The sequence below is a fragment of the Lolium perenne genome, chromosome 2 (assembly GCF_019359855.2).
Source record: "Lolium perenne isolate Kyuss_39 chromosome 2, Kyuss_2.0, whole genome shotgun sequence".
NCBI classification, from domain to species: domain Eukaryota; kingdom Viridiplantae; phylum Streptophyta; class Magnoliopsida; order Poales; family Poaceae; genus Lolium; species Lolium perenne.
The window spans coordinates 23126845-23140652 of NC_067245.2; the positions used below are offsets into that span (position 1 = coordinate 23126845).

Here is a 13808-nt window from a genome sequence, read left to right on the forward strand (position 1 = left end):
AGGTTTAATCGAAGCTCTGAAGCCAAAGCAGAAGATGACGTAAAAGCTACCGGAGGATGTCATCTTCCCTGATTAAAGACATACCGGTGTCACCTGGTGCCAAAAAGGCTTTGTAAAGTAGTTTGTCTAGTCAAAGATGCCATTAGGGTTTCTTCCCTTGTAAGCCACCCTTTCCCCTATATAAGGAGAGGGAGCACACCCCTGCGCGGGACAGACGACGGACAGATCACAAGCTAGTAGTGGAGAGGTAGACCTTGTAATGTACTTCATCAACCTCTGGCCAAGGCCAAGTTCATCAATAAAGATACCGGTATTCCATCCGAAATCTACCCTTGCGTAACCAAAACCCTCCCCCGAATCCTCTAGCGCACATTCGGCCCCAACTTAAGCCATCCCATTTTTTGTTTCTATGCTACGAATCCCTTAAAAAAACAAAATTTGGTGCTAAAATTAAGGCTTTTTACAAGATAAATAAATTCTCTTTTTTACATGGATCACAAAAAATATCAGTTTTTCGTGAAACTTAACAAGCACACATATATTATGGAGATGTACATATAGATTTTTTTTTGCAAAATATATATTTTAGATAGAGGGGGCATATGCATCCGGGAGTCGAATTTGTCAAATGAATGGGATAAGTTTACGATTGAGTCAACCCGGATTTGCGGACTCTACCAACTCAAATGAATGGGATAAGTTTACGATTGAGTCAACACTTGAATGGAGTGCCAATTTTTTCTATTACTACTCTACCAGTATGTGATTCCCGTTGACATGCTCAGGGACGCTTTCTCTTGTTTACGACAGAATATATCGCCATTCGAGCCATCATATGGCATGTGCACCCCAATTGAATATGTTTGTATGATCTCATCAACATCAACGTCATATACCTATATTAGATGCTTCTAATACACGAGCTCGCAGTGCAGCCACTTCCATAAAACAGAGTGTTTTTCTTCGACGAAGAAGACTGGTTCCTCTAAAATTGAAAAAAAAATGATAGTCTATCTACACTACTTAAAAAGGAGGAACATGTTCCCTATTCTGCCTACCTCTCACTACAACCAGCTTTGGTCGTCACCTAAATGGGCCGCACCGAATGGGCCGCACCAGAAATCGCACAACATATGTAATCTCGTCCAGAATCACTCTCGCCTTGAATCTCGCTTGAAGGAATGTGCCCACAATCAATCTACTTGAAGGAATGTGCCCAGAATCAATCTCGCCCCATAATCAAGATCGTCCCATAATTACCAAAAGGAATTTAATCACGCCGATCAAACTACTCTAATCAATTTCGCCCATAGTCAAGATCATTCCATAAACAATATCGTCCCATAAGGTAATATGAATCTCGCCCAGAAGGAATGTGCCCAGAATCAATCTCGCCCCATAATCATCTACACTACTTAAAAAGGAGGAACATGTTCCCTATTCTGCCTACCTCTCACTACAACCAGCTTTGGTCGTCACCTAAATGGGCCGCACCGAATGGGCCGCACCAGAAATCGCACAACATATGTAATCTCGTCCAGAATCACTCTCGCCCAGAATCTCGCCCAGAAGGAATGTGCCCACAATCAATCTCGCCCAGAAGGAATGTGCCCAGAATCAATCTCGCCCCATAATCAAGATCGTCCCATAATTACCAAAAGGAATTTAATCACGCTTGATCAAACTACTTAATCAATTTCGCCCATAGTCAATATCATTCCATAAACAATATCTTCCAATAAGGTAATATGAATCTCGCCCAGAAGGAATGTGCCCAGAATCAATCTCGCCCCATAATCAAGATCGTCCCATAATTACCAAAAGGAATTTAATCACGCCCAGTCAAACTCGCCCAGAATCAATTTCGCCCATAGTCAAGATCATTCCATAAACAATATCGTCCCATAAGGTAATATGAAGAAAAATGGAATGAAGGTTAATGATGACGTGAATAGCACCCGGGCAGAATACTTGATGTACAAAAGCAGGACCCGGCCTAGAAATTAGCAGAATATGGTGCAACCAATCTTCAACCTTACAAAGTAACCATGGCAGTACAACTTAGCTTCGGACGCGCCTGCTCGAAGAGAATAATGCCACCAAGGCCGTACTCTCGTTTCGCCTGGAATCCTCACTTGTAACTTCTTCTTTCTACACTATAATACTGCATCAAAGATTTCATTTGTTAGTTTGACTGATACATGTGTTCTTATTTCTCAGGCATGTTATTTTCCGATTTGTTGAAGACATGCACACCTACGGTCATGGTTGGGTGACGATCGCGAAAATTGTGACCGCGCGAATTAAAATGACTCGGATGGGAGATCTTATTTACCACGCCATCCTAGCTGACACAAATGTAAGTCCTCTAATGTATTCTTGGTATCCAGTAGCTACAACTTTCTTCTCGCAATGCTATGTAAATGTTTCTTCCTGCATACATTACCTGCATGTGTTTCTTTCAATTCGTTAGGATGTAAATAAAGCAGTCAAGTAGACATTCCTGAAAATAGGATGCAAATAAGGACCATGAGTAAGGCAGTATAGCAGAGCCCAAGCTTGAGAATAAAATGATTTTACTCCAGGTTCCCATAATTATGTGATGTCCAGGTTCCCATACAAGTTTATGTAATGCATCTATTCTTTCATACCCAGTAGTGCAAACGTGCCATTTTAACAGGAATGTGTGGTACTTACTGGTATTGCATGGATAATTATTGGTAAAATGTTGGTGTACTAAAGAAGAGATCAGCATGTAGATTGATATCTTTTGCAAAATGGCTATATTTTCATAAGTATCTATCTTTTGCAATTTGACAGGGAGACAAGATGGAGGCGATAGCGTATCGGCGGCTAGCGTAACGTTGCAACACCGAGCTTCATGTCGGTGAGGTGTACTATTTCAAAAGGGTGGGGTTCCAGATTTCTGAGGCTCCACCACCATTTGGATTGATCACACCAACAGACTACTACATTCACATGGACTCTCGTACAGAGATTTGTCCTGCTCACCCTAACATTCGCATCCCTGAACTTCCGACACAGTTCGCCAATTTCGAAGTGACCACGAGAATTAGAAACAAAACGATCGTAGGTAGGTATAATTTTTTATATTTTAACTAATTAAACTACTGATGTTCTTACTATCATGCATTTGTAGATGTTCAGGGTATTGTAGTACATGTCAGCCCTGTCATGTTTCAAAATTCAAACAATCGTAGAACCCCTTGCCGAGATGTCTTCCTGATGAATACCAAGTAAGATAAAAAGAGTCTTCGGTTGTTTTATTATTCTTCTAACTATGGGTTTACTAATGACTGGTACTTTACAAGGGGACAATACCTTGCTCTGCGCATATGGGGCAAGCACGTGTCACGTCACATGACACAGTGGCGGCTTGCCGAACAACATATGTGGACCTTAGCTGCATCAAATCTTCGGTACAGCGTGGCGCAAGGTATATTACAAGCTATGTGTAGTTGTCTTCACTAAATCTTGAGCATACATGTCTATTATAATATTTATTTATTATATATGTATATATGTATATATGTTGTAGGGGCTTTGAGATCAATAGACGAGTCACATATTGTCTTCAAGCCATGCATTGATGGTGATCTGGAGTCATATCGTCTAACGCTTACCCCAAATCTGAAATACATAAGGAGACGGATCAGAGTGTTTGTTCGACTCAGGTTGAAGATGGGTTTCTATACAAACCTACGTCCGACAAGGCTGTGAGTCCATGAACAGGGGGCAGCTTTTATCCTCAACAGCAAAGACTCATATATGCCCATGAATTATTATTAGTATTAGAACGGAATACACTGTAATTCTTGGTCACATACCTTGTTCTCAGTGTAATGGCCATTCAATTATTACGATACAAGTGTTTTCTATTCTATTGTTTGTGGTTAACCAGTTTCGATAAACTCCAACTTGAAAAGTACTTAGGATATGCATAAGGTGCATACAGAAAGTTAGACGCAAACTTGGAGCGCAAAGATTAAGAGTGTTTGTTTAAACACAACGGATGGTTAGATGCTGATGTAAGTAACAATGCATTTCTTCAATGCAAAAAGTGTGCATGGCCATCTTCACTTATACACTAAGAAGGAGAGGGGTTTACCTGGTATCATTGTTGCTCACTTATCATGATTTGGGCATATGTGAAAACATGTTCCCTATGTCTGACCAACCGCTGCTCAGTTCTTCATCCATATTACCTTCCAGCGAAACAAATCACATTGCAAGCTTTAGATATATCTGAAAAAAAATTGCAAGCAATTAGTCATCAACACTACTATACACTATACTGTAACAGAGGCAGGTTCATAACTCCCGCAATTTTTTGCGGAGATTAGGATCATAGGTGGAGGCAAAGCAGCTTTCCGGATTCTTATCTCCTAAGAGTGACATAATATAGTAGAATGCACTAACCACTTTGTCATGCACACAGCTGAACACACCAACTAATTCCATTGAAAAAGAATCAGCGCCTCTATCTCAAGCTCAGCAAGTCATAAAATATTAAAAACTCCAGACAACCAAACTGATATTGGGATTTCAAAGCTGACTGTCAAGTTTCATACTATCCTTGGGTGGAACCAAGCTAGCAGTAAATTGCCAGTTCAGATGTGAGAGCAAACTAAACTACTGAAAATGTGACAAGTACTGCAAAGTTTCGATATGAATATCGGTGAGCAAGTTTTGAGGCTGAGATCAGTGAGGGCAAGGAATATTCATATGCTCTAATCATACCCGTTGTGCTCCTACATAAGTAAGGTGCATGCATGCCTTGCTACTACATTCCTTGAGCGAAAATAAGGAAATAAACATGAGCGAACATAAATTAGTACAGCATGCAATTAGTAATATTGATAATTAAGATGAGCGATCACCTTCCTTATTAAATAGGATTTATAATAATTACCCTCCTACAATTCATCCTCTTGCCCAGATTTGCCTCTACTCCCAGCCAATCAACATAACTAATAATACCCAAATTTCGGCCCCTTACCCAGATTTTGTTCTACTTTCCCGGACAATTAGCACGGCCAGCAAACCAAGACATATGCAAGTGGAAATTTCGAAGGTCCCGTCGACATATCGATTTGATCTACGGTAAGTTCGACGAATCATTCATGTTTCCTCCGTCTAACCGCATCCGAAAGTGGGCAAATCAATGCATATGTGACTTTATATATAAATGTGTTGTAATTTTATGCATTCCAGCTTAATGTTTATTCACTTTTACCTTGAAGATGGATCCGTCTAAACTATATTGTTAACTTAGTCAGTTCAAAGACTTGTCCTAGTGCATCAACACTAGTTACTACAATGATATATAATGTGTAAGTCAATCAACCAATGCTCAACAACTGATTACATTGTTTATTTTATTAGGTGTCGCGGACACCTAATGGAGGGGAACCTATAGATGGGAAAGAACGCAATAGACAACGTCGACAGATATATGCACCGATGGATCCACAAAAGAAAGAGGAGCTACTTAAGAAGCGTCGTGAATCCTATCAGCGGAAGAAAGCTAAACTACAAAGCACACAATCTGTTACAGGCACGCAAGAGTCAAGTGGAGGTCCATCTCGCACTCACTCAACTAGAAAGCACACCCGCTGTTAAAGGTGCACTAAACCACATGTTGGGTTTTTGCAATTTATAGCTCCTATGTTTAATTCATGTATATAATGCAACTAAATCACACGCTCCTTTTGTTTTGATAAGGAGACACTGCTACAAACATAGAAAATGGTGTAGCTGCTGAAAATGAGGCATACCAGGGGCAACGGAGTCTCGTGGATCGGTATGTAGGCACCTAATTTCTCTACAAAAAAAATAGTGCAACTATCTAATAGTTCATATCTAATGTAGCTACATATGTGATATTTTTCTGTGTAGAAAATGTTGACACCTATAATAGTTGTACTGATGGACCCACTTCATTGAGTGTTCACGCAACACCCATATGTCCAAAGGAGCGGAGGAGGCAACAAGCTAGGGAGCGATATGCACATATGGATAGCACAAAAAAAGAAAACTTTCTGAAAAAACAACGTGAATCTGTTCAAAAACGAAAATCATCAAACTCAGTTAACAAGGAAAATGAAGTTCCTTTAGCGAACAAGGAAGCGAAGTTCCTTCGAAGATGATGAATGGCTAAGAAGAAATGACAACTATAAGAGGCAGTCAATTCATATGCCATTTCAAGGGCAAACAATCATCCCTACTGGTATGATTGCAACTTATTCATGTTTACTGTGTGAAGTTGCTTTGCCATATAGAATGATATAAAAAAAAAATAATATTGCTTATTATTAATGTGGTTTGCTTATTCTAGCTAACATGGAGAACTGCGGTAGTAATGAACCCACGTCATCCCGCATTCAGCCACCCGTTGTTGATTGCACGGAGAAGAAAAGGGAGCGGGAAAGGGAGAGATATGCACAAATGAATACCGATGGTAAAATGAACTACTAGCAAGAAGAAATGCAACTTATCAACAAAAGAGATCATTATCAGGTAAGCGATTTGTTATTGATGATTTCTTCATAGCTACATGCACTCGTGCTTACAAGCATTTTATTATTCATGTTATCAGAGAACATTGAAAAAATGCGTGCAAGGGATAGGCTCCGTTATGCCGATATGAGTCCTAAGAAAAAGCGTGGTAAGAAAGCTCTCCGAGAGTTACGAAGCAACAGTCTGAGTAAAGAATCCATAGCCATGGAGAACCCATGTTGGACCCCTGGGGTTATTCATACTCCTGATACTCAAGGCTTCATACCCACATGTGATTGGCATATCCCTGATTTCAGTGGAACACCTATATATATCGAACCTATTGCAGAGCAAATGTCAGGGGAGGTGACGCCTGACATGGATGTTAGTAATAAGTCACGGAGAAAACATGTCACACCTGGAGAAAGGCATGCCTTGCTAGGTCTTCGAAATGAAGCATTCTATGCAAATAGTAAGAAGCATGCGATATCATCAGCAGATGAAAACCCATCGATGAGCATGGAAGGCGTAAATGGTTCCGATACACCAACACAATCAGCCGTGATTAATGATGGTAATGTTCATGCCTTCATTTTATTTTACTCCAATTACTTCGTTAGCGGTTCTGATGGTCATACTTTCATGCATTACGAGTGTATATAGACCTTCAAATACCTATGTGTCCTATACTTTCATGCATTTGTCCTATAGTGCATATAGACCTTCAAGTACCTATATGTTTTTCTCAACTTAATCAAGTAATTGCAACCAAGATCTTGTTCTTAAACATTAAATGTGAATTAATATCACCCACAAGGTTTTATTTAAAAACTTATCTCGCCAAACGTAGCTACGCCAAATTTGCTCAATTTGAACAATGCATTGCCCTCTTCTTTCTTAACGCCTCAATCTTCTCTGCATTGTTTAAGTTCCATGACTCCTTATCCTACGTATTAAGAAGATGCTCATAATTTTTACTGCACACAGAATGTTCAAACAGAAGAGTGCACATGCATATCTCAAAGAAAAACATACCTTTACAAATAATACAAGCTCCACTTCATAAATCACAATCTTTGTTTCTTTGGAATCACGAGAAGATCCCGCTTCGACTACGTTGAACCATAAGCATATTCAGGGAGGAATAGTGACAAGAGCAATCTCTCCCTTCTTCATGGAAAGCACGGCACGATCAAGCCCCTCAATAACCACCTCTCGTAAAAAGAAATTAAACCAAAAGAAACATGTTACTCTCGCAGAGCACGGTGAAGTTCAATCATTAATTAGCCTGACTAAAACATGCATAGATAAAAGAAAAGAGACAGTCGGCTCTGTTCATCGGTCTTAAATTCAAGCAGCTCCTATTTATGATTTAGTTCTACAAGTTGGTTTTCTTAACAAGTGCGATGGTGACACTTATACTTTAATGTTGTGTATGCAGATACTACGCCTCCAACGAACGAGATTGTTCAACAACTTCAAACACAGTCACCAGCTAATGGTAATTGTTTTTCCACTATTCATTAATGCCTATTTGAAACATGTTCTCATAAATAGATAATTATACTTCAGGTGAGGACGAGGGTGTCATATTGGAGGAAGACTCCGAAGATGAGGAAGGATACATGTTTGCTGGACAAGGTAATTTGATCATGTTCCAGGCCATATCATGCACATATTGCACATAATATTATGGCTAATGTTGTTATCCACCATTTCAGAAGATGATACCGATGAGGATGTGGAAACAGATGAGGTCAATGATGGCTCTGCTTCAGTTCCAAACGTCTCAGATCCATATGACATGGTGTACAACAAAATACCAACTGAAACACACATGCTCAAGTCTGTTGACAACTGCATACATAAACATTGTGGTGCAAAGAGGTTCGAGCATGAGCCACCAGGGTTTTGCTGTCGTAATGGGCAGATCAAGCTAGCCAACACGGCTACACCACCCGAGCTCGAGAGGCTTTGGACGAGTGAAGACCCTGATGCTAGGCATTTCCGTGATAACATAAGGTTTTTCAATGGACATTTCTCGTTCACCTCACTATACTGCAACCTTGATGGTGATACCACTAACACATCAAAGCATCCTATCTACACTTTTCGTGCTCATGGCCAAATGTACCACAACATAAGGTCATTTGGCAAAATAGATGGTCTGCAAGGCAGTCACACGGAGCTTTACTTCTTTGATGACGACCCCAATTTAGAACACAGGTATCGAAGCTGCCGCAAAGAGCAATGCGCAAAAGACAAAGAAGTAATCACACAGATGGTGAACATACTTCGTGAAAACCCATACTCTGAACACCTACGGAGTATGGGACAGGTTGAGGATGTTGATGATTATCGTATCACACTAAACCTCGACCAAAGGATGGATCAGAGGAGATACAATGCACCTACCACTTCTGAAGTAGCCGCAGTGTGGGTGGAAGGAAGCGAACGAAGAAGACAGTTCGACCACAGCGTGATCTTGCAAGGGAAAAACAGAGATATTTTTGGCATCAAGTCATATCATGGATGCTATGACGCACTGTCGTACCCACTATTCTTCCCTAGAGGCGAGCTTGGGTGGCATACCGATATCCCGAAGGAAAATGTGTCCTATGATACTGTGATGGCAGCTCGTGCAGCTCGTCTAGCTCGTCGTAATAAAGACGAGTCCTCTGAATCCCCCGGCGACAACAATGATGATGGCGACGAAGATAATGATCCAGGTATGTGTTTTGATTATTTCTTACATGCGCAGTCCATGCTAAGACATATGATCTTCCGTTTCTAACACCACTCATTCTAAATTCTCTATGCAGCTTCGGGAGGAAGTAAATGTGTGTCAGTGCGGGACTACTACTGCTACAAATTCCAGATGCGTCCTGGGATATTTAACCCAATCCTCCACGGAAAGCGTCTTTTTCAGCAGTTCGCGGTCGACACGTATATCAAGATCGAGAACTCACGGTTGGACTATATTTGGAATCATCAAGATAAGATAAGGGCAGACCTGTACCAAGGCCTGATGGACAGCTTGCATGCCGGTGAGGGTAGTGCTGATGCTATTGGAAAGCGTACAGTGTTGTCTACGTCATTTATCGGTGGTCCACGTGACAAGAGGCGTCGCTACATGGATGCTATGGCCTTGGTGCGGAAGTACGGCAAGCCGGACATCTTTCTCACGATGACATGCAATCCTAACTGGGATGAGATCAAGCGTGAGCTCTACCCTGGCCAAACACCTCAAGATCGCCCAGACCTTGTTGTGCGTGTCTTCAGGGCAAAACTGGAGGAACTCAAAAATAAGTTGCTTCACAAGGACATCCTCGGGAAGGTGAAAGCATATGTGTATGTGGTGGAGTTCCAAAAGAGGGGCCTTCCACATGCACACTTCTTGCTCATCATGGAGGGGAGATTCAAGCTCACATGCCCTGAACAGTATGACAAGCTTATCTCAGCAGAGTTGCCTAATAAAATAAAGTACCCAGAACTGTACAAGATGGTAGTGAAACATATGATGCATGGCCCATGTGGTGTTTTGAACCCTGATTGTCCATGCACGAAGGGCCGTCCTGCTTGCAAGAATCAGTACCCTCGACCTTTCAATGCGGCTACCTTACAGGGAAAGGATTCATACCCTCTATACAGAAGACGTAACGATGGTTGTAAAGTGATGGTTCGAAAGGAGTTGCTAGATAATAGGTGGGTTGTCCCATACAACCCTCACCTTTTGCGTCACTTGAATTGTCACATCAATGTCGAGGCATGCTCAAGCATAAAGGCAGTTAAGTACCTATTCAAGTATATATACAAGGGGCATGATCGGGCGTCTATCACAGTGAGCGAGGCTAACAAGGCAGATACCAACGGGAACATAGATGAGATCAACCAATATAGAGATGCGAGGTGGGTGACTCCCCCTGAAGCCTTGTGGAGGATATACGGCTTTGAGTTGAGTAAAAATCACCCACCTGTGATGCAGCTGCAGCTCCATCTAGAAAACTGTCACATGGTTTCGTTCAAACAGGGCCAAGATATCCAACAAGTAGTTAACCGTCAAGGTGTTGAGAAGTCGATGCTTACAGAGTACTTTGCGGCAAACAAATTACATGAGGAGGCCCGTGGTATCTTGTACAGGGATTTCCCCGAATGGTACACTTGGCAGAAAGGTAAGAAAGGGCAGGATAAACACTGGCAGAGAAGGGCTGTAAAAAAAGATGGTACACCTACGAAAAGGATACAGGTTGGAAGGATTGTGTCAGCTCACCCAGCGGAAGGGGATCGCTATTACCTGCGTGTCCTTCTAAACCATGTCACTGGGGCCACCTGCTACGATGACCTAAAGACGGTTAATGGCATTCTACTGGGATCCTTTCGTGAAGCTGCAGAGAGAAGGGGGTTGATCGAAGGGGACAACACATTGGATGACTCCCTTACCGAATCTACACTCTTCGAGATGCCTTCATCTCTACGAAGGCTCTTTGCGACAATATTGGTATTCTGCGAGCCTAGCGATGTGCGCGGGCTCTGGGATAAGCACTTTGACGCAATGTCGGAAGACTATCGCCGCAACGATCCATCCAATATTTTAGCTGAGCAGAAGGTTTTGATAGATATCAGAAATATGCTACAGTCAATGGGGAAGGACATAAAGTCATTTCCTCTTCCTGATATTGATGAGGAATTTGACAACGCCACCGGTGTGGAAAGGGAGATCTTCGAGGAGTCTGTGATTGAGCCCAACAAGGAGGACATAAATCTATCAGACTCACTTAATACGGATCAGAAGGCCGCATATGAAAAAATTATGTCTGTTGTTCATGGCGATGAGGGTGGTGTGTTCTTTGTGGATGGACCTGGTGGTACCGGAAAGACTTTTACGTAGAAACCTTTGCTACTTAACGATTCGCAATCGAAAAAGATTGTCGTAGCGACAGCCTACATCCGGTGTTGCAGCTTCCATAATGCCTGGAGGGAGAACAGCTCATTCCCGATTCAAGATACCACTGAGCATTGATGATGGTGGGTATTGCACCTTCACTAAACAGAGCGGTACTGCCAAACTCCTACAGTCGGCTTCTCTCATCATCTGGGATGAGGCTTCCATGACAAAGAGACAGCAATCGAGGCTTTGGACAACAGTATGCGCGATATAATGAGCCGTCCAGACCTGCCATTTGGTGGAAAGACGGTCGTGTTCGGTGGAGATTTCAGGCAGGTCCTCCCTGTTGTCCGTAAGGGGTCGAGGGCTCAGATAATTGATGCGTCGCTACGTAGGTCTTACCTTTGGGATTGCATGACTCACCTAAAGCTTGAACGCAATATGAGGGCACATAGTGACCCTTGGTTTGCGGAGTACCTACTGCGCATCGGTGATGGTAAGGAGGAGGCCAATGGTGATGGTGACATCCGTCTTCCTGACGAGATATGTGTGCCATGTTCTGGGAAGAAGGGCTCCGACCTTGATAAACTAATAGACTGCGTTTTTCCCAGCCTTGGTGCTAACATGTCAGACCCAAACTACATCACCTCCAGAGCAATCTTGTCGACACGAAATGATTGCGTTGATAGGGTTAATTTGAAGATGATTAATCGATTCCAAGGACAAGAGATGGTGTACCGTAGCTTTGATTGTGCGGTGGACGACCCTCATAACTACTACCCACGACTTTCTTAACACATTGACCCCTACTGGTCTTCCTCCACATTTGCTAAAGCTCAAGATTAACTGCCCTATCATATTGCTCCGAAACATTGACCCCGCAAACGGACTTTGTAATGGCACGAGGTTGGTGGTTCGAGGATTCCAAAGGAATGTCATTGATGCAGAAATTGTTTTGGGCCAACATGCTGGAAAGAGGATCTTCCTGCCAAGGATCCCACTTTGCCCCTCTGATGATGAGATGTTCCCTTTTCAGTTCAAGAGGAAGCAGTTTCCTGTTAGGCTCAGCTTCGCTATGATCGTTAACAAGGCACGAGGGAGACTATACCTAATGCCGGTATTTACTTGCCTGAGCCAGTGTTCTCTCATGGGCAGTTATATGTCGCGCTATCTAGATCTACTGCTAGAAAGAACGTCAAGATTCTTGTCATCACAGATGTTGATAACAAGAAAACAAACTCTGATGAAAGCAAAAAGAAGAGGCGTCCTGTCAATACCTACACGAAGAACATAGTCTGGAAGGAGATCCTTACATCTTAGGTGAGATACTTTGCGCTTGTACTTCACTATGCTATCTTTTAAAATTTGTGCAGATCAGTTCCATTATGGTAATCATTTCATCTATAAATTTATTGATCTATATATGGCTTCCTGGAATGTTTTATAAAGTGTGCTTGAACTGTTCAACATGGGTGCTGCTATCTCACTATCTTTTTTCTGTTTAATTAAACAGGTGGCTAGCTTGAAAAGGTCATTGGACTGAATTTTGATTCACTTAGAAGATTTGCATCCATCACCTATCACCACCACCATCGTTGCAGGCTTGCAGCGGTGGCCGTTCTCCAGCAGTTAGGGCACCATGGTCGGATGGTAGATATATCTGGAGGAGATCTTGCTCACAGGGAAGGTATTAGGAAACTACGAGTTGGCGCCATCTCAAAGGATTATTTCTATTGTATGCTCGTTGGCTTAATTGGTGGCGCACAACTGTGCAACATTACACTTTAAAAATAATGTGTTGGTCTTGTGGTATAACAATATGGTAGAGGAAGCATTCAGGCTCTACGAATGAAATATTAAAAAAAAATATCGGATTTTTGTTAACCTTTTGTTTAAGATAGCTTCTGAAATCACCCATGCGTTTCAGTTTATATATTGAGTCTCTGAAGTCCAATGTGGGAATCAGGCTATGGCTAGCAGGTGGATCAGCTTCGTGAGAACAAGTTCTTAAAGGGTTAAGGGATGTCGCCTTCGTTGGCCATCCACATTTTTCTCTGCAATTTCTTTTATTTTCTACTGTTGTGAATTTTAATTGGTAAAGTTTAAGACGTGCCAAGAATGTGTCCACACTTACTATGATGCCCAAGTAAGCGAGGGGATTACTAATATAAAGAAAAAGCGCATGCCATAGCACGATTAAAAAAAATCAGAACATTTGGGGAGGTGCTGAAATTGCCTCTAAACTAAATGGCCAATCAGTTAACCACGGATCAAGGACATCCTTCTCACAAAACTTAAAAGAATATCAAGCATTAATTGCGTAGAGATTTGAAAGGAACGTTTAGAACGTAACTGCAGAATGATATCTCTCCCTTCCACGTTTAAAAAGATTTGGATCCAATCA

General features: G+C 41.9%; 1 protein-coding gene and 1 long non-coding RNA gene across 2 annotated transcripts; one reads left to right on the forward strand and one right to left on the reverse strand.

Moving 5' to 3' along the window:
- Positions 1-1811: 1811 nt before the first annotated feature.
- LOC127331472 (uncharacterized) lies at positions 1812-5081 on the reverse strand. The gene is made up of 4 exons (XR_007869765.2): positions 5021-5081; positions 4130-4266; positions 2257-2446; positions 1812-2164 (listed from the first exon to the last, which is right to left on the reverse strand). It is a non-coding gene; the product is annotated as an uncharacterized lncRNA (long non-coding RNA).
- Positions 5082-6744: 1663 nt separating this feature from the next.
- Positions 6745-11407, forward strand: LOC139835417 (uncharacterized). Its single transcript, XM_071825269.1, has 5 exons — positions 6745-7093; positions 7961-8020; positions 8077-8160; positions 8241-9248; positions 9342-11407. Exons 1-5 carry the CDS (start codon positions 6745-6747, stop codon positions 11405-11407), a joined length of 3567 nt encoding a protein of 1188 aa, XP_071681370.1.
- Positions 11408-13808: the final 2401 nt, after the last annotated feature.

What these genes read in the sequence shown, in the direction of transcription:
- LOC139835417 (XM_071825269.1), top strand. Translation starts at nt 6,745, where the DNA reads ATGGAGAACCCATGTTGGACCCCTGGGGTTATTCATACTCCTGATACT. An exon ending in ATCAGCCGTGATTAATGATG is followed by an intron (nt 7,094 to 7,960) that starts GTAATGTTCATG and finishes TTGTGTATGCAG; the next exon opens with ATACTACGCCTCCAACGAAC. An exon ending in ATACATGTTTGCTGGACAAG is followed by an intron (nt 8,161 to 8,240) that starts GTAATTTGATCA and finishes CCACCATTTCAG; the next exon opens with AAGATGATACCGATGAGGAT.